The sequence below is a fragment of the Cricetulus griseus genome, chromosome 4, assembly GCF_003668045.3.
Source record: "Cricetulus griseus strain 17A/GY chromosome 4, alternate assembly CriGri-PICRH-1.0, whole genome shotgun sequence".
Classification (NCBI taxonomy): domain Eukaryota; kingdom Metazoa; phylum Chordata; class Mammalia; order Rodentia; family Cricetidae; genus Cricetulus; species Cricetulus griseus.
Window position 1 is genome coordinate 184,162,397 of NC_048597.1, and position 21,011 is coordinate 184,183,407.

The 21,011-nt window shown below is 42.6% G+C and overlaps 1 protein-coding gene across 3 annotated transcripts in view; it reads left to right on the forward strand.

Annotated features, from left to right (window-relative positions):
• Nedd4 (NEDD4 E3 ubiquitin protein ligase) overlaps positions 1-20,674 on the forward strand; it is an 89,237-nt gene extending 68,563 nt beyond the window's left edge. For 2 of the 3 annotated variants that reach the window (XM_027411182.2, XM_027411184.2), the window contains 15 exons: positions 1,182-1,256; positions 1,521-1,575; positions 1,668-1,726; positions 2,721-2,786; positions 5,449-5,681; positions 7,138-7,259; positions 7,370-7,440; positions 10,049-10,144; positions 10,458-10,531; positions 10,803-10,863; positions 12,066-12,125; positions 13,007-13,114; positions 13,721-13,817; positions 17,310-17,382; positions 17,838-20,674. In XM_027411182.2, the coding sequence (XP_027266983.1) occupies positions 1,182-1,256; positions 1,521-1,575; positions 1,668-1,726; positions 2,721-2,786; positions 5,449-5,681; positions 7,138-7,259; positions 7,370-7,440; positions 10,049-10,144; positions 10,458-10,531; positions 10,803-10,863; positions 12,066-12,125; positions 13,007-13,114; positions 13,721-13,817; positions 17,310-17,382; positions 17,838-17,940 (1,353 nt within the window). In that variant the 3' untranslated portion in view covers positions 17,941-20,674. The remainder of the gene's footprint in view (positions 1-1,181; positions 1,257-1,520; positions 1,576-1,667; positions 1,727-2,720; positions 2,787-5,448; positions 5,682-7,137; positions 7,260-7,369; positions 7,441-10,048; positions 10,145-10,457; positions 10,532-10,802; positions 10,864-12,065; positions 12,126-13,006; positions 13,115-13,720; positions 13,818-17,309; positions 17,383-17,837) is intronic. The other variant, XM_027411183.2, reaches the window with a different exon arrangement.
• The last annotated feature ends 337 nt before the right edge of the window (positions 20,675-21,011 follow it).

Below are 21,011 nucleotides of genomic sequence, written 5' to 3' on the forward strand. Positions count from 1 at the left end.
AGAGTTTATTTACATTATTTTATGTGTCTGACTGCCTGTGCACCCATGGAGGCCAGAAGAGAGTGTCAGATCCCCTAGAATAAATAAGAGTTACAGATGGTTGTGAGCCCCCACGTGGGTGCTGAGATTCAAAACTGGGTCCTCTGAAAGAACAGCCAGTGCTCTTAATTGCTGAGTCCTGTTATTTTTAGTTTACATTTTAAAGTTGTTTGATGTTTAGCTCATCACCAACAAAAGTTCTCCAAACATAAAACTCGAGACTTAGTAACTATTTTAAAAGGTCACCATAGCTGAAACAAATCTAAAAGAGCTTAATAACTTGACTAATATAATAATATTAAATTATACACTAATTAATCCAAATAAATTTAACTTTATTGTCTTTTTAAGATGTAAATTGATCTTATTTATTTTCATTTTAGGCTACCCTCCTCCCTTTCAAAAAAAAATCATAAATCAATGCCCAAATAGATACCACAACATATGGCCCTATTTATTTATTCATTTGTTTGTTTGATTATACCATTGCATTTATTTATCCTGTATGTGTACATGTATGTGTGCCACAGTATGTGTGTAGAGATCAGAGAGCAACTTGTATGAGTCTGTTCATGTATGTGGTTCTCAAGTATCAAACTCAGGTTGTCAGGCTTGGTAGCAGCTACCTCAGCATGCTGAGCCATCTCACCAGCCCAGATGTGGTCCATTTTCATTTATATGTGTGTGTGCATGTTTTATGTGTGCTGAATGTGTGTATATATGTGAGCTTGCTGCCTGTGAGTGTATGTGCGCATGTGTGCACCCATGTAGAGGCCTGAGGTTGATGCCAGAAATCATCTTCCATTGTTCTTCTAGTAAATTGATAAGGCAGGCTCTGTCACTGAAGCCCACAGCTTGTCTGTGCCACTAGTCTACCTAGCCAGCTTGCCCTGGGATCCCCTCTCCTCCATCCAAGACTAGAATTACAATGGACCATGGTGCTGACCTGGCATTTACATGGGTTCAGGGGATCCAGACTCCGGTCCGCACTCTTTCATGGCAAATGCTTTCCTCACTGAGCTGTCTCTCCAACTCCAAAGAGAGTATTTTAAATATCCGTTGACTTCACAGAACAACTGTAGTATATGACTTTTCGTTTTAAAATATGTCTGTTGTTTTATTTGTGACTTAACCAAATAAAGGAAGACCCAAGATCGAAGATCCCTGCTCATCTGAGAGCAAAGACACCAGTGGACAATGACCTGGGACCTTTACCTGTAAGTTCTGCTGCTGAGCTGACAACTAACTCAGATGCTTTTGTACCTTCAAATATAGGAGTTATTAACTATAATTAACATTGTTATTGTTATTATTAAACTCATGATACCTTCTGCGAAAAATGATATATGCAAATTAAGCATACAGCTAATGCCAATTTGTTGGGAATATTTTTGCTTATTTGGGTTTCGGGGGTTCTTTTTAAATAACCTGTCCACTTAAGGCCTGGTGCTAAAATAATTGCAACAAATGTTTCATTACAGCCTGGATGGGAAGAAAGAACCCACACAGATGGAAGAGTCTTCTATATAAATCACAGTACGTACTGTCTGACTTCTCTATTGTAGTTCTTTGTAGTACTGGGTTGTAAACATGAGGAAGAGGAACATCTCTTTTCTTTTCCCTCTTAGATACAAAAAAGACACAGTGGGAAGATCCTCGCACTCAGAACGTGGCAACAACTGGACCAGTGAGTCTCCTCATCCTGGCCTCTAGGTCAAGAGTAGAACTGAGAAGAACAGCCTCCGCTGGCCTCCCCTCTCTCCTCACTGTGCCTACTCTTTTCTTTGAAAAGATGGTGTGAAACCATTTTTACTGCACACCACAAACTTGAGATACAGTCAGAGGCTGGGGCAGCAAACTACTCGGCCTAGGCTGAAATCTACCAATCTAAAAACAGTGCAAACCAGAAAGGGGCCAACTTGAGTCAGGATGAGTGATTTTTAGTCAGCCTTGCAAAGGCCCACTATTAAACCCTATTCATATTTTGTAAAAAATGATTATACTGCCCTTGAGTCAGATCAGCTATAGGAAAATCGCTGTTTTATATATATAGCTACTTTCCCCATTTTTTTCCTTCAGATTTTGTTAATTTACAAAAGGTTTTTTAGATTAGTGTCTAGTATCTCAGCATGTGTCTTTTAAAATAACGAGTAAGAAGGGGAATTCCTGCGAGTTCAAGGAAAAATTCATTTTTCAATAGTTCCTTCAGTGAAGAAAGCACTTTCACAGCCTTTTCAGAAGTAGAAATTTTTGTTTCTACATTTTCTCTACCTGAAAGACTTAACTTTGCCCCTGGAATGTTGCATTTTAAGAATTTTTTATGAGCTGGGAGTGGTGGTACATGCCTTTAATCTCAGAGTTCAGGAAGCAGAGGAGATGGATCTCTTTAAGCTGAGGCTAGCCTGTAGAGTTCAAGGGTGACCAGAGATACATACAGAGACAGTCTTTAAAAGAAAGAAAAAAAAAATGCATGAAGAAATTGCAGCCACAGTAACTACTGAATGCAATTGTATCTTGAAAAAGACTTATTTTAAATTTTCTGTTTGCTTTTCTTTAAATGAAACATTAATTTTCAAATAATTCTTTCTTTGTGTATATTCATAAGATATTCAGGGGGAACTAATGTAACACTGCTCCAGAATAAAGCCTAAACTTTGTTTTTCCAAATTTTTCAACTAAAGGCAGTGCCCTACTCCAGGGATTACAAAAGGAAGTACGAGTTCTTCCGAAGAAAGCTGAAGAAACAGGTTAGTGACACTGTAACAGCCTCAAGCATCATCGCCATTCTCTGGGGGTCTGGAGTATGGTGCTCTGTTTGAGGGCTGAGAGGTCACTTCCTCATAAGGAAAGGGGTTGTGTTTTAAAGAAGTTTTAAGTTATTTTTTTAAAGATTGATTTATTTTATTCTGTGTGTGTAAATGTTTTTCGGACACTCATGCATAGGTGCCACATGTGTGTCTGATCTGGTGTGGAGTCCAGAAGAGGGTGCTGGGTTTCTGAACCTGGAATTAAGAGTAGTTGAGCCACCATGTGGGTTTGAATCTGGGTCCTCTTTAAGCCACTAAGCCATCTCCAGCCCCATGACTGTGCTTGAGATTTCTGGATTCCTTTACCACACTAAGTGTTTATAGCCATCCGTCCATTCTTCACGGCTTTAAATACAACACATTTCCTCATAATTTAAAAATTAACAGTGAACGGAAAGGGCAAATGGTGGTATTGTTACTTATTTCCTTATGTTCGGCAGATATGTTCATTACACTTTCTTCTGTCACCAAACTGCAAGTATGTTCAGAATTAAATTCATCTGCCCATCCTTTGGTGTAACTAACATTTTAAATGCCTTCCTCATGTGCTGGTCCCTCCCTCCTTTCCCTACAGTTGAGGAGCATGGCCACTAGGTGGCAATGTTGGGTTGTACTTTGTAGGGCTCCAGGCTGGTGGCTTCAAGTGATTCAAAATGGTGGGTTGGATACCAGAGTTTTTCACAAATTTAACAAAATAAAATACTAAATATTATATTCCGCAATAGAATTTTTAAATTGAAAAGGACTTTAAATGCTCCGGAGCTTTGATGATATCCTTAAAGGATAGCTTTTTGTCTAAATTAATTAGGCATTCTGATTTTAAAGCATTTAACGAGGGAGATGGGTAGATAGCCACCCAAGAGGCAGTGTCAGGCAGATCTCTTGAGTTCAAAGGCAACCTAGTCTACATAGAGAATTCCAGGGCTACATAGTGAAAACATATCACAAAAGAAAATAAATGAAGCCAGTCAGTGGTAGTGCACACCTTTAGACCCAGCCCTTGGGAGGCAGAGACAGGTGGATCTTGGTGAGTTCAAGGCCAGCCTGCTCTACAGAGCTACACAGAGAAACCCTGTCTCAGAAAACAAAAAAAAAAAACCCAAAAACAAAAGAAAAAGGCAAAGAACAATTGAGGAAGACATTGAATATTGACCTCTGACCTGCACATACACCCACACACAATACCCCAAAATTTAAATATAAATAAATACATCAGCGGTGTTTTGAAATTGTCTGGCCTGGAGCCCACACCAAGAGCTCACTCTTGCATACTCCCACTGAGAGTTCCTGTAGTTTGACTCTATTTACAGTCTCCTCCACCCACACTATACCGTACAGTTCTTGAGAAAGTACATCTGACACCCCAATTTTAGTTCTCTTTTCCCATTCCTGCCTCCACTATGGCGCCTGTCCCAGAGCGGGACACTTATTTACATGCCATGTGCACCAGTCACCTGGTAACTAGTTGTTTTTGTTTTTAATAATACTTTTATGTACAATGGTGTTTTGTCTACGTGTATGTCTGTGTGAGGGTGTCATATCTTGTAGTTACAGACAGTTGTGAGTGGCCTTAGTGGGTTCTGGGATAAAGACTCCAGTGTTCTTAACTGCTGAGCCATCTCTCCGGCCCCCTGGTAATTAGTCTTTTAAAAACCACTTTTCTCTAATCCTACCACTGTTTAACTTGCACGAGCAGCAGGGGAAACCAGTAGGATGCCTATGTTGCTTCTGTGAGTTGTTTCTATTATGTTTCCGTGGGGCTTTCTGCTTTCCCTAAATTTACTACAGAGTGGTGTGTCTCCTCCTAAGGACTTGTCTGTCTGTCTTTGAGCTGACAGTAGAGGAGAGCTTCTCTTCCAACAGTACCCACTTGACGGTTGTACACAAATGGGATGAAACACACTATAGTATTTACAGTGGGACCTGAGGCAGAGTTACCTTCGTTGGTCTCTGAAGCACAGGTGTACAAGAGATGAGGGAGCCAAGTGTCCTCCATTAAGAGCTGAGGCTGGGAAGTCAGACTGTTTCAATTTCTGTTGTCTGTAGTTTCTGATGTTAAAACAGATGGTGGCTTATTGTAGTCTTGTTTTGAAGCATGGATGAATGAACCCATCAGATGTAGTGCCTGGTATGGGAGTAAGGACAGGCAGGTAGTGAGTAGCTAGCAGTAGGTGAATAGCTGGAGCTTTGAGGGCAGAATGACTTAACTGTAACAACATGGAGCTCATTACTGGCAAAATGCCTTTGGGTTTACTCTCACCAGTTATAGCTCCTTTAGATAAATAAGCAGAAATGCTTAGGGGGAAAGGCCTACATTCTGCCACTAGAGACCATGTTAAGACCATACATCCAGGGTAGATGTGAGAACATATGCCTGTAAGGGGGAAGGGGTTGCTGAGGCTAGCCTAAGCTAGATAGCAAGTGCATGGCTAACCTAGGTGACAAGAATGGACCCTGTTTCTTGAAGCAGGGGAGAAAGGTCAGTGTGCCCGAGTGGGTTTTTCCTGATGGTTTTACTTAAAAGGAAAAGGGCTGCTGGCATAGAATGGAGTGTGGTAAACATGCTGGGATGATTTAAACCATGTGTCTCTCCCTGGCTCAGCAGAACGACATTCCAAACAAATTTGAAATGAAGCTTCGCCGTGCAAATATTCTGGAGGACTCTTACCGGAGAATTATGGGTGTCAAGAAAGCCGACTTCCTCAAGGCTCGACTCTGGATTGAGTTCGATGGTGAAAAGGGACTTGATTATGGAGGAGTTGCTCGAGAATGGTTCTTCCTCATTTCAAAGGAAATGTTTAACCCTTATTACGGGCTCTTTGAATATTCTGCTACGTAAGTTCCTTCCTTGTTACCAGGACTCACTGTGTTCCCAGGCTAACCTTGAATTCTTGGGCTTAAGCAATCCTCCTGCCTCAGCCTCCTGACTAGCTAAGGCTATGTAGGCTTGTGCCACTGCACCTGGCATAAATCCTTTAAATGATCACGTACAGAAGGTGGGGTGGGCAGGAATCAGTCTCCAGAGTTGAGTTGATGAGCTACATGATTGGTGTCACAGGGAGACTAACCAGTGTGTCAAACTATGTGTTTCTGTGCACTCTGATTGGATTGCACATGATTGGGGCCCTTCTCCACGGAGCTCCCACCCCAGCTCTCTGTAAGCACACACTGGCATTTCAAGTCCATTCTGCATCATTGAACTCTGTACCTTTCCATTCTCCTGAAATAAGTCTACATCTAGTAAACACTTGGATCCCTCCCCACCCCACCCCCACCTCCTAGCAACCATCAGTGCATTCTCTCTGAATCTGACTATTGTAGTTACATTAAATGAATGGAAGCAAACAGCATTTGGGCTCGGTATATGCATTATTGCACTTCGCATATGTCAAGTGACATTTCCTTGGGAAACATGAACAAACCTATTCACCCCAGATAGGGAGCTGAGAACAGACCAAGTTAGGATTCAGCCAAAGCCCAAGGAGGCAAACCAGTGAAATTATTTGGATTACTTTCAGAAGACAGGTGAGGGACTCTTGCAGCATCCTGGATGACTCAAAGGCAGCTGGGTAACCGAGAAGCCCACCCTAGCATGGGTGATGCCCCACAAGGCATGACTTCAGGTAGCTCAGTTAGTCAGCATTCTCCCCAGGGATTGCTGCTTTTCCTAACCAGGAGAGGGCTTTGTGTATCTTGTAAGTTTTGATAACATCCTGGGTCTGTCTTTGTTTTTTATTTCATTTAGTGTGTATAGATGTTTGTTTGCATGTATAACTATGCACCATGTGCATGCAGTACCCTCACAGGCCAGAAGAGGGCATCAGATCCATGGAACTGGAGTTATAAATGGTTGTGAGCTGCCACACCGGTTCTGGAAATCCAACCCCCTGGTTTCAGTGCTCTTCAGCACTTAACCATCTCTCCAGCCCCACTTCCTGAGTCTTAGGAGCCCCACAGGAGGGAGTATTTGAATTCATTTCAGAGGAAATTGTTGTACAACAGCCAATCTTCAGATTCCAGCCATGTTATACCAAGTGTCAGGGTTTTCTCTTTGTCTTTTGAACATATAAATCTGAAGGTTTTGCCTATTCCTTTACCTGTCCTTTGGGGTTATTTCCATCTTTTAACAGAAATGGAGTTTTTTGTTTTTTTTTTTAAAGACCATTATCAGATCCATTAGTTTTAGTAGAGAAAAATAACAAAAGGGGAAATTTTCATAATCACTTGCCTAAGTAAATTTTTTTTCTATGAAATTTCGAGAGGATCACATAAATGTGGCTTGTCTTTACAGGGATAATTACACCCTCCAGATAAATCCAAACTCGGGCCTGTGTAATGAAGATCACCTCTCTTACTTCAAGTTCATTGGTCGTGTGGCTGGAATGGCTGTTTATCATGGCAAGCTGCTGGACGGTTAGCATCAACATGCAGACCTTTTTAATGTGGGGTTTTTATTTTGTTTTTTTTTTGTTTGTTTGTTTTTTTAATTGTTAATCATCTTAATATATTTTGTTTCTTACAAGGCTTTTTCATCCGCCCCTTTTACAAGATGATGCTTCAGAAGCTGATAACCCTGCATGACATGGAGTCTGTGGTAGGTCTCTCACACGCTGGAAAATGTATGACTTAATAGGCTTGGGGAATTGGGGTCAGGGTGGTGGTTTTCACAGTGCTGGGGGTTGAACCCAGGGCCTTGCACATGGCTGAGTTGGTGCTGTACCAGTAAGCTATTCACACAGCCCAGATAATTTGTTTTTAAAAACAGAAATTAATAAATTTTAATGTTTCAAAATGTAAAAGGAGCCTGAGGAGGTGGCCCGATTGGTAAGAGCCTTTGTTGGGCAAGCTCAAGTACCTGAGTTTATGTCTTCTCTCCACATAAAAACCCGGTCATGACTGTTTGGGTTTCAGTAACCTCAGTACTGTGGGAGGCTGGAGGATTTCTAGTGTTTGCTGCCCACGAGCTCACTTCGAGGGTCAGACAGGGACTCTGTGTCTTTGGGATAAAGTGGAGAGTGACAGCAGGACAGGACACGTGTGCTCAGTTGATGTGTAATTACACACACACATACACACACACACACACACCATACACGGTCATTTACACACAAAAATACACACATGAACATTTTCCAGCATATAGTGCTCCAGGAAGAACTTTGCAGTGAGTGTGTTCATAGCCATTGCCCACTTGTTCTGTGATGCATCCTTTTCCTACTTCACACCTGTGTCCATCACACACCAACTCTATTCCTGTTCCTGAGTCTATCAATGCATCTTAGATTTTTCGTGCATTGCAACTATAGTTACACTTGCTGAATTATTTTCTGTTTAGGCACCCACGTAGAAAGGGAGTCAGTTCTTTCCTCCATCGTGTGGATTCAGGAATCGAACCCTGTTCATCAGGTTTAGCCAGCTCTGTGGCTGACTTGCTGCTAAATTTTTAAATTTATGTGTATTTTTATTACATTTATTTATTTGGGGGAGGGGAGCATCGAGTGTTCATGGAACACCTGTGGAAGTCAGAGGACAGTTAGTAGGAGTCACTTCTCATTCTGTCATGTGGATCCAAGCAATTGAACTTAGGCCATCATGCTTGGTGGCAGTTGCCTTTACCCCGAGGCATCTTGCCAGACCTCGCTAGGTTCTTCTATCCCATACAATAGTAACATATCTTTTTCGTTAGGTTTTGAGTTATAATTGTTTGTGATGATGACAAATGCTTAAAGCTGGCATTCCAGAGGCAGGGTATTGTGGTGGCTCCTGTAAAGAAACAGAAGCTGAAGGACGTTCGGTGTGAATGCAGGTGTGTTCCAAGGTCAGGTCTTTAGCACTAAGTATATCGTTATTTCTTCTGGATATATTTTATTGGTACAAACAGTATGATTTTTTAAAAAGATGTATTTATTTTTATTTTATACATGTAAGCATTTTGCCTGCATGTAGGTCTGGTGCCCTCAGAGGCCAGGAGATGACGCTGGCTTCCCTGAACTGGAATAACAGATGATTGTGAGCTGCCATTCGGGTGTTGGAAAGGAAATCTCAGGCCTCTTTGAGTTAGCCAGAGCTCTTACCCACTGAACCATATCTCCAGATCCTAGTTGACAATTCATTGTGGTTTTTGTTGTTTAGACGGGGTCTCGTGGAGCATAGGCTGGCCTCAAACTCACCAGGTAGCTAGGGATGAGTTGGAGCCTGCTGCTTCTATAATCTGCGTGCTGGGATTGCAGGGGTTTGCTACCATACCCATTGTATGCTCTTTTAGGGAACAAACCCATGGTTTGCCCATGCTAGGAAGTACCACCAGCTGGGCAACATCCTCTGCCCTAGCATGATTCTTTGGGGGTTGGTTAAGATTTTATATTTAATTTGAAATTTTTGTTTAGTGTGGGTCAGCAGTGAACTCAGACATTTCAAGTACCATCTCACAATCCTAGGAGGGAGGTGTCTGGAAATCCATGAAAAAGTTTTATGTGGAAAATGTTTTACTTAACCCTATGATTAGACAGTAAAAAGTCACTACAACCACTGCTTGCACAAAAAGAAGTAGGCACCATGTTACCGACTGGTGTGTTTTCCCTTGTGCAGCTCAGCTCCATCACTCCCTTTGAAAGATGTTAAGGTGTGCATGGTAAAGATATCCAAGTCACATTTTATCTTTTCCCCCAATTAACCAGGTCTTTGGTATTGTGTGTGCTGTCTCACAAGCTCTATGTGTGGTATGTGCATGTGTATATATGTATAGTGTGTGTACACTTGTGGAAGGCAGAAGCATGTCAATGTCTTTTCCATTTTTCTCCATCTTATTCTTTGAGACAGTGTCTCTCATTGAACTGACTTGGTCAGGCTGGCTGACCATTGAGCTCCTGGTATTCTCCTGTCTCCACCTCCCTAGGGCTGGCATCTCAGGTGAATGCCCTGTGCCCAGCTTTTTTTATGGTGCTAGGGATCCAAACTCAGGTCCTTGAGCTTGTGAAGCAAGCTCTTCACTGACTGCCATCTCCCCAGCGCCACCAATGTGGTTGTTATGCTCGGTCAGGTGCCTTTGTGTATACAAACTTTTTTTATTTTTTTATGTGCAGTTTTTCTGTGCAGCTCTATGGTAGAGCACTATCCTGGGATGTACAAGATCCTTCGTTCAATTCCCAGCACTGCAAAATTGGTTAATTAATTAATTAATTAAAATGTAATTTCCCTTCTAGGATAGTGAATATTACAGTTCACTGCGATGGATTCTTGAAAATGACCCGACAGAGCTGGACCTGAGATTTATCATAGATGAAGAACTTTTTGGACAGGTTTGTAGACTTTCAGATAGAACATTTTTGCAAAATCAATGCTGTCACCTAAGTGTAGTCATCAGTACACACCCGAGACACTTCTGTGCACTGCTTTTACTGGTAGCAAAAGCTGTCTCTCAGCCAGCATTTGCATTTGCTTTGATATTTGACTCATTCTGTATTTATTTTAGTAAAACTAATATTTAAGTTTTCTTAGCTTTTAGCTTTTGAGTGGATTTAATTTAAAACACCAGGCTTCTGGTGTAACTCATGTACACTTTTTCATTTTTTTCATTTTCCTCACTAAAACAACATATCCTGTTTAATTTAGACACATCAACATGAACTGAAAACTGGTGGATCAGAGATCGTTGTCACCAATAAGAACAAGAAGGAGTATATTTAGTAAGTATTTTCCTAGACACAGTTCTGTGCCTTTTTTTTTTTTTTTTTTTTTTTAAGACTTTCCTTAACTTGTTCCTTGTTCTCCCGTGGCCAGAATCTCAATTTTCTTAGAAACAATACCCCTCAGTCCTTCCTGCTGCTCTTCAGCTTTCGCCATAGTTCCAGCTAGTCTGTCTGTTCCTAGCTAGAATTAACACGTGTTAAAATTGCTTCTTGGTTTGGATGTGGGTGGAAATGTTTTGATTTTTTTTTTTTTTTTTCCTCCTCCTAGCCTTGTGATACAATGGCGTTTTGTGAACCGAATCCAGAAGCAAATGGCTGCTTTCAAAGAGGTACAGGCGCTTTTCTGCTTGCCTTCCCCTAAATTCAGCTAGGATGTGGTGGGCTCTGGAAAGCCACTCTCAGTATGTTTATTGTTTAGTTTTATGTTTTTAAAGTATGTACACTTGCATGTCTGTGGAGGCCAGTAAAATCGCCTGGGTTAGAGTCACAGGCAGTTGTGAGACACTGCATAGTGCTAGGAGCCAAACTCAGGTCCTCTGCAAGAGCAGTATATGCTCTTAACCACTGAGCCATTGCTCCATCCCCCTTAAGCATGTATTTAAATTAACAAAATATCACTAGAGTATATACTCACTGTTCAAATACAGTCACTCTGAGCAGCGAACACTGAGAAGGCTGGGGTTGGTGCTGAGGAGCCATCAGAGTGCTTGCCATTCAAGTGTAAGGCCAGAGTTCTGATCCCAGAACCCAAGTAAATGCTGGGCGGGTGTGGCCGCCACCTGTAATTCCAGTCTTGGAAGGTAGAAACAGGACACACACACACACACACACACACACACACACACACACATATACACACACACACACACTCACTCTCTCTCTCTCTCTCTCTCTCTCTCTCTCTCTCACACACACACACACACACACACACACACACACACACACACACACACACACACACACACGAAACCCCATGCTATGTTTTTAAAATAATGAATGGCACATTTACAGAAGATACCTGCACACACTTGTAATTTTTTAGAAGAAGACAAAACCAAAGAGGGTAGGAATAGGAACTGTTTATTAGATGGCTGCAAAGGTGACCTTGCCTCCGTCTGCAGCAGTGCAGGTGGTGGTGTGGTGGAGTGACAGCTGGGGTATGGACAGTTGGATTTGGCAGGAGGAGAGAGCTGAGGCCGGCACAGGGTGGAGGCTGCCAGGATGGGGGTTCAGCAGGGTGGGTGTTGGGCTTTGTTCTGCCTCAGTTTTCCTTCTCCGTGCTGTGAAGAAGGGATGATGAGGAAGGGGGGCTTAAGAAGTAATGGGATGTTTTAATATAGTCACTTTGAGAAATCAAGACAGAGAGCAGATCCTATTGGGATCACAGTGCAGAGCTCATGAACGTGTAGTGGTGTCGTCTGTGGATGTGAGAGTGCTCCTGTGCTACATGAGAGTGCTCCCATGCTACAAAATGCTCACGCATAGGAGCTGAGCCTGCTAAGTAGCTTGGGACACGTTCATTTCCTTTTAGGGATTCTTTGAACTGATACCACAGGACCTCATCAAGATATTCGATGAAAATGAACTGGAGGTAAGAAATATTTCTCTGTGTGGCTGGGAATGTACTTCAGTGGTAAGAACTCGGTCCTGAGTTCAGTCCTCAGTGCCACCTAGGGTGAGAAAGAAGAAAGCAGAGGAGTGGGGAGGGAAGCATGAAGGAGAAGATACAGCTTAATCGGTGGAGTTTATGGAGAAGGGGGGGGGGGAGTGATGCTTAGCATACATGAGGCCCTGGGCTCCATCTGCAGCAGAGCGAAAGCCAGGTATAGTGGTGCACACCTATTATGCTGCTCTTGAGAGGTGAAAGCAAGATCAATAGTTCAGAGTCATCCTCAGCTACATTATGAATTCAGACTCTTAACTTGCTGTTTCATTGGCCAAACAGAACTTTATTAAACAATCAATAAGATAAACATACACAGAAGTACTTCCCCCATCAGGTCTCTCTTTATATGACCCTGTCTATTAAGAGAGAACTGGAGGGCCAACAAGATGGCTTAGTTGGAAAGGCATTTACCACCAAGCCTTGACAGCCCAAGTTTGAGCCCTAGAAGGGAGACCAACTCCCTCTGACTTTCACACTCATAACATGGCATATACATTGCCACCACACATAAATAAATAAATGGATGGATGGGTGGAATAAAAATATCAAGAAAGAAATATTTTATGTTAAAATAGAGTTTTGGCTAGGTGTAGTGCTGCATGCCTTTATTTCCCAGCACTTGTACTGGGCAGGGGGGTGGTGGAAGCAGACAGATCTTTGTGAGTTTGAAGCCAACCTAATCTTTATAATGAGTTCCAGAACAGCCAGAGGTACATAATGATACCCTGTCTCAGGGAGGAAAAAAAAAAAAGGCTTTGCATCTAGTTTTTCCTGCTTGAAGTTCTGACTGCATATCTTATCTGCAGCTTCTCATGTGTGGTCTGGGAGATGTGGATGTTAGTGACTGGAAGGAGCATACAAAGTATAAAAATGGCTACAGCGTAAACCACCAGGTCATCCATTGGTTCTGGAAGGTAATCTCAAGCTTGCTTTTCGATAGGTTCAATTATACTATGCCACCTCTAGAATAACTTTTGGGTACATGGCACAGGGGTAGCCCAGAAAAGCACACCAGCTGAGCATGTGTACCTTTGATTTTGTATGCTCTGTCTCAGCATGTGTTTCCACCCTCCAGATATTCAGAGGTAAGTAGGTAGGGAAATGATTCAGAATAGCTATAAAGGAGCTAAAATAGACACCCTGGCTCCTTTAAATTCACTTACACATGTGCCATTCAGTAATATCAATAAATGTAATTATTAAAGATGTTTTTAAAAATTGTGTGTGTGTGTGGCATGAATTTATGTGCATCACATGTATGCAGTGCCTGCAGGAGCTAGAAGAGGGCATCAGTTACAGATAGTTGTGAGCCAACATGTGGGTGCTGGTCCTCTGCAAAAGCAGTAAGCATTCTTAACTACTGGGCCATCTCAGCCCCGAGAGAAAAGTCTTAGAAATAGGTTTTTTGAGAACAAGAACAAAACTTAGTGGTTATTAATTCTCTAAATTCTAATAGGTTTTTTTTCCAGGATAATTTGTCTGTTATTTCTAGTACTCTAACAGAAGTCTTTGTTTTCCAGGCTGTTTTAATGATGGATGCAGAAAAAAGAATACGCTTGCTTCAATTTGTTACCGGCACATCCCGTGTGCCTATGAATGGATTTGCTGAACTCTATGGTAAGGATTCTGAATAGATGTCTCTAAAATGCAGACATTGACTGTCATTTTCAGGGCTGATAAGTCTTCAAGCTTCTACCATTTTCACAATGTTTCACTTAATTTTAAAAAATTAAGTTGTGAGCTTGAAAAACAACTTGGTTCGTAAAGTGCATACCTGGCAAGCACTTGAGACTACCACAGAATTAATGTTAAAAGTTGGGCATAGAGGCACACACTTGTAATCCCAGTCCTGGGAGGCAGGGGTAGGTGGTCACTGGCGGGTGGGTCACTGAAGTTCACTGGCTGGCCAGCCTAGACTACTTGGCAAGCTACAAGTGGCTAAGAGACCAGGACCCATAAAAAAAGAAATGGATGGTGCCTGGGAGAGTAGCACCTGAGGTTGGTCTCCAGTGTGCACACGGACACACGGACACACGGACACACACACACACACACACACACACACACACACACACACACACACACACACACACACACACACATGCACACACAAGAATTAACACTTAAGTGATCATTTGATATACCGAAGTAGGGCAGGCTTTATTTCTACCTTGTAATCAGATAATGAAGGAGAAACTGGGAAATGGTTGAGGTATTTTCCATTCTTGAGCATTAAGCCCTATTTTCTCTGTGGTCCCGGAAACATTAGTGCCTTGAGGGCAGTGGTTTTCAACTTTCCTAACGCTGGGACCCTTTAATATAGTTCCTCGTGTTGTGGTAACCTTTTTATTGCTACTTCTTACTGCTACTGTTATGAGCTGTAAGTATCTATGTTTTTCGCTGGTCTTAAGTGACCCATGTAAAAGGGTAGGGTAGTTTCACCCCCGAAAGGGTCTTGACTGACAAGTTGAGAACCACTGCTCTAGAGTAATGACAGGTAAGGACAGCACTGAAAGATTGTTAGCCAACATCTAAGCAATGAATAGTGGCCTCAGGATAAGAAAGATAAACTGTCCCTCTTGTCCAAGGATTCACTTTACTATTTCAACTACATCAATCCATCTAAAAATACTGAAAGGTATTTCAGTGAATAGCAGAGGCCGAAGCCAGGTAGTGGTAGTGCACACCTTTAAACCCAGCATTCAGGGGGCAGAGGCAGGAGAATCTCTGTGGTTTTGAGAATAGCCTACAGAGCGCGTTCTAGGACAGCCAGGGCTACACAGAGAAACCCTCTCTCTCCAAAAAAAAGAGCAAAGACCACAGTCCCATGGCTTTGGTTGCCCTGTGCTGTTTACAGCCTTCTCCTTGTTGAGTAGTACTGCCTTGTTATGTGTTAGTGTGCGATGTGCATGTGTGTGTAACACCAGCAAATGTGGGGGTTAGTGCTAGCCACGATTTAAGGTGTCCACAGGGGGCGGGGCTTGAAACCTGTTCTCTACAGATGAGGAAGAACTGAAGTTTTTTGGGGTGGGATGGGAGGTTTGTTTTTTGAGGCAGGGTCTCTGTGGCTTTGGAGGTTGTCCTGGAACTAGCTCTTGTAGACCAGGCTGGTCTCGAACTAACAGAGATCCTCCTGCCTCTGCCTCCCGAGTGCTGGAATCCACGGTGTGTGCCACCACGCTCGACCTAAAAGATTTCTTAAAGTTTTCCAAAGCTTTCTCAGTCATGGGATCATTATTTTCCTTTTGTGGTTTGGTGTGACCTGTCTCGTAGCAGCTGTCAGTAGGTTCTTCATTCTTGTGGGAGATGGCAGGACCCCAGATGAGACCACACACGTCTCTCTCTTTTAATTTTTCATTTATTTCACACGTAATGGTGTTTTCCCTTCCTGTATGTCTGTGTACCACGTATTTGCCTGGTGCCCATGGAGGCGAGAAGAGGGTGTCAGATCCCCCAGAGCTGGAGTTCAGGAGGTTGTGAGCTACCAGTGTGGGTGCTGGGAGCCTAACTTGTGTCCTCCGCAAGAGTGGTGTGGGCTCTTTACAGCCCACACTCCAGTACTGAAGCATGTAGCTGTGAATCTGATCGTGGTGGGTGAAATATGCAAGGTTATGCCTCTAAGAAAACTTACTGCTGAGAATATTAAATATGCTCTCACTGCTTCTGGCAGCTGTTCACACACATTTGGAAGTGATTATGAAATGTAAGGAGAAGAATGGAAAGTCACAGATCAGGATAGGAGCCTCATTATCTGGTGGTTGGGGTGCTGAGGATTCAAGAGAGCTAAGTGGAAACTCAGAGAAAAGGAAAGGCAATTTCTGCGGTGTGCATAATGAGAACAATTATAGACCATGGAACAGGATGGAGTGGACATCTCCCAGCAGGTCTCAACCTGTGGGTCTCCATGCCCTGGGGTCACATATCAGATACCCTAAATATCAGATATTTACATACCACTCATAACAATAGTAAAATTACAGTTAGGAATTAGCAACAAAATAATCTTATGGTTTGGAATCACGACAACTTGAGGAACTGTATTATAGGATTGCAGCGTTAGGAAGGTGAGGACCAAGGCTCTATATGAGTGTGCACACACTCAGAAAGACTCCTGAATCAGGTGTGTGCACTCATACTTTTCCAGACAGGGTTTCTCTGTGGCTTTGGAGACTGTCCTGGAACTAGCTCTTAAAGACCAAGCTGGTCTCGAACTCACAGAGATCTGCCTGCCTCTGCCTCTGAGTGCTGCGATTAAAGGCGTGCGCCACCAATGCCCGCCCTGCAAGTGCACTCACACTTTTAATCCCAGTACTTGGGACTGACAGAAGTTTAAGGCCAGCTTCAGCTATATTTGGAGGCCCAGACCAGCCTGGACTAAGAGACTCAGTCTTATGGTTCACTGATATGGATCACTGATATGATCTGGCCACCAAAAGCTAGATGACATGAGTTCAATACCCAGAACCCAGAACATGGAAAGAGAGAACTCCCATAAGTAGTTCTCTGACCTCCACACACGGACCTTAGCATATGTACGCTAAGGTACACACAGAAAGTAATAATGAATAAATATAAATTTTTTTAAAACTCAAGACTGAAACTATGGCTCAGTAGTCAAGTGCTTTCGTGGCATGTATGAGGTCTAAGTTCAACACTGGAAAACAACAAACAAAAAAAACTACACAAAAAGCCCTCCCCAAATTAACCACCTTTAGAGCTAGGATATGAATGACTTTTAAGTTCTTTGGTTCTGTTTTATTCTGTTGTTTTCAAGTTTTTCAGTAACTATATAATCAGAAAAAGGAAAACATACATGTTTTCAATGTGAGTCAAAAATAGAGCCCTCCCTTCCTCTCTGTACTTGTAAAGGAAATCCTAGTTGGAGATGCAGCTGGGTCAGAGCTAGGAAATGGCCAGGTGTATCACCAGGAGTACCTCAGTGGGGCAGAGGGGCATGGCCCTCACAGAAGAAACAACAGGCTTGCCAGTGAATCCAAGCACAGGCCGGGCTTCTATGTGTGCAAGTTCTATATATGCAAAAGTACATTTTGTAATGTCTAGGGTCTTGTGGGTAAAGTAAATTAAACCATGGAAACTCTTTCCCCATAGGCTCGAATGGACCACAGTCCTTCACAGTTGAACAGTGGGGCACCCCTGATAAGCTGCCAAGAGCACATACCTGGTGAGTAGCTGTTTTACCCTTAATGGAGCAGAGCTCCCCTTCCTGCTGGACTAGGAGCAGCCCCTACCATGCCCTTGTGGGATTGGTGTGTGCTAGCCTTAGGAGAGAGGAAAGGACAAACAGAAACCCAGAAATCATGCTGCTTGGGCTCAAAATCCAGGTAACTAAGGACAGAGAAGCCCAACTAACTGTTGACCATATATATTGCCCCATTCCATGGGTGATGGCCTATCCCAAAAAGTGCTAGAATATTCTATCTTGGAGGCTAACAGTCAAGGAACCTACTTATTGGGGGGGGGGGGTGAGGACAAGACTGCATAGGGAACCTCCCTGCCTATTGTGACCTCTGATAGCAATGATGAAACATATTCCTGACAAGTGGCAATGGTACTACAGTTACCATGGTGATTGCTGCATCCCTGTCAGTCCTAACCAGATCCTCTCCATCCTTTCAGCTTTAATCGCCTGGACCTGCCACCCTACGAATCGTTTGACGAACTCTGGGATAAACTTCAGATGGCGATTGAAAACACTCAGGGCTTTGATGGGGTCGATTAGATTACAAGTAACAAGCTGTGGTGTCTTAAACACCATAGTTTTTAAGCAAAAGCAAAATTGCATCTTAACATTTTCCAGAGTACTTCTATAAGATAGTCACTGGCTCTTCCCCGAGAGACCAGAGTACACAGTTCATCCAAGGTTTCAGCCACCACCATACTGAAGTGTTCATTTGTCCAGTTACTTTGTCCTTTCATTGGGGTTCACACGACAGGGCATTTAAGTCCTGTGTGCCTGGCTGTATCTCATCTTACTAGGCACATCGTTCTGAAACTACTGAGATTCCAACTGTGAAATATCTGTAATGAGTATATGGTGGGAAAAAATTGACGATTTTTTGAGATGAAATTTGGACAAAAAGTCTTTAATACTGAGTAACTGCGACACACTTAGTGCTACTTGTCGCTTTGTATTCTGTAGAACTTGCCTAGTGTACCTTATTGCCTAGATCTTTGGAACAACTTTGGAAGATGTGTCACTTACATTTTTAGTCACTTGAGTCACTTGCAAAAAACAAAAAAAAAAAACAAAAAAGAAAAACAAAAAAAATATATACTCTTCACTCGGGATGTATTTCACGTTTGTTAGCATGCAGCTTGAGCCTACAGGCCATTGAGAAGACGAGTGGAGGAGCAAGCTTTTATTTGCAATGTGTAGAAAGTTTTAGGCCTCCCTCTGCCCTGTGTACCCTCAAGCCTACAGTTATTATGTGTTAGTGTGTTTAGAATGCCTTCAAACACTAAACAGTCTCCACAAAACAGTGTTTCTACGCATGCCGTGAAGAATCAAGTTACATGTATGACTTGCCCTACCAGCCACTCTTCACGCTTGCAGTCACGTAGTACATACGTGTTTACGGAGTTCATTATGTTTACAGATCAAGCGAATTTCTGTAGTTGCATTTTTATATTTTTAGTATCACATTAGTATAAAAGAATTTGTTTAAAATAACCAAAGAGTAGTTCAATGCATAATTTGTATAAATTTGTTACCAGGTTTCTTATGCTTTCTAAAAAATACTGTTTACTATGAAAATTATGTTTTATTCAAAGTCAAAAACCCTTGAGGCACATGCTACAGGTGGAATCCCACCGAAACCACATTGAAGTATAGGAAGAGACCCCGTGCATGAATCAGCACACATAGACAGTGCCAGCTATGTACCAGGGCCTGAGATAAAATTGTCAGCAGTGACATCCAGCTCCATCTTCATCCTTGAGAAACCTGGAGATATGTAGATGACTTCATAAACCACAGAAAGCAGGGATGAGCAGCCAAAGGCAGGCGGAAAGGGAGGCGAGGTCCCGGTCCACCTGCAGAGAGCATATGTGCTGACTCTTATTCATCCTTATGATGGTGTGATTATGCAGAAAATGCTCATTATGCATGTCTATGGAAAAACTAAGCCTGCTTTTCAATGTGGTATGTATAAATTAATGTACTCGTGTGTTAACTTTCTGGGGTGCGTATAAATGCCCCATGGGAGCTGTCAGAAGTACGTGGGGTCACTGGTTTTAGTTTGTTGGCTCTAACAAGACAAGTGCCTGTCAGCCCATGGTAGGGATTCCAATGACAGTAGCAGAAACACTTTCCGTGGGCCACATCATTGTGTGGGTCAGGGAAAGTGACCCCAGGCCAGTGCATGCTTCCCAGCTGTCTTTACTGAGTCAGCCAGCCATGACACCTGTACAGTCTTGATTCTATCATTGGCCATCTGTGTGAGCCTTCACTACAAGGCTCCAGTTTCTTCATCTGTCAGGTGTGAATAGCTATGCCCACCCTTTTGTCTTTTGAGGTTATGGTAAGTTCTGGAGTACCAAAAGATCAGGCCGTTCTTTTTAAAGAAATGTTTTCCTGCCAGACACCAGAGTCTGAGTCAGGCACCCAAGCTGCCTCTCCTCCCAGTTAGTATGTTCACCTACAAAGAAAGTGATTTAGAGTAGGTGAAGATGAAAGGATATGGCTGACCCCAAATGTGTGCTGGCATATATGTATGTACTCATGTATGGATCTTAGCAGCAGAGTTCACTTTCTCTACAGTGGCAAAGTAACACTAATATGGGCCGGTGTATTATCTGGAATGTCCCCATTGTTTAGAACTAAGGGTGAAACTGTCTTATGAAATAGATTTGTACATGGCTGTTTGGTCCCTCCTTGGAGAAGCCATCAACAGCAGAGCTTAGAAAACATAAGCTTTCTTTTCATCAGGCAGATAGCCCTTTGAATGGTCCATTGACTTCACTAGAACCTGGTATTAGGAAGTCCAAGCACACTCCCACTCACCCAGGTGTGGACCAATGGTCTGGAGGAACCTGGATAGATCACCACAGCTCCTCGTGCCAGTCTGCATGGAAATGTCTCAGCGACATTCGACTGCTGGGGAGTTGTGGAGCCAATTTCACAAAGCAAAGGCTTTGTACTTTTCTAGGAAAGTATGTTAGCCTTCATTTTCTCTAATTCTCCTCCCCTGACAAATGAAACACAAAATTACGTTACAAATGCAGACCCAAATGGTAATTTGTTTTCGCTTTTTATTTATAACACCCAAGTTATTCCTTAAAAATATCAAGTTAAACACAATTGGTTTTGGTGATAAGCTATTCGACATTGTTTTTAAATTCTTTCTTATATGGTAAATGTATATCCAGATTAATGTATCAAAAATTATCGCATAAACTATAAAATCATTTTCAAAATCTCAATTCCACAAATAAAGTTCTATTCTAATTTTAAAGACAAAGCTGAGGCTCATTTTACTGAGGGACGTCTTCAGGTTCTCAAGATAGACCTGACATGTGTGTGAACGCGTCCTGCAGTTCCTAAATGACTGATGGACAGTCTGTCTCCACTTTACCTAGGCAAGTATAGGAAGTGGGTTAGTTTAGGGCTCCCCATTTCATTTGGGGTTACACAGACTCCCTGAGAATAGTGAATTCAGCAGTCTAGTTCCTTCACCTGCATGTATTGTACGTACACACCCCTCTCCAACCAATGTGCCCAGGACCCCCTTGGAGTCTCACCTGCATTGGGCTGCACATTCTCCCTTCTCTGAACAAAAGTGTACACTTCCC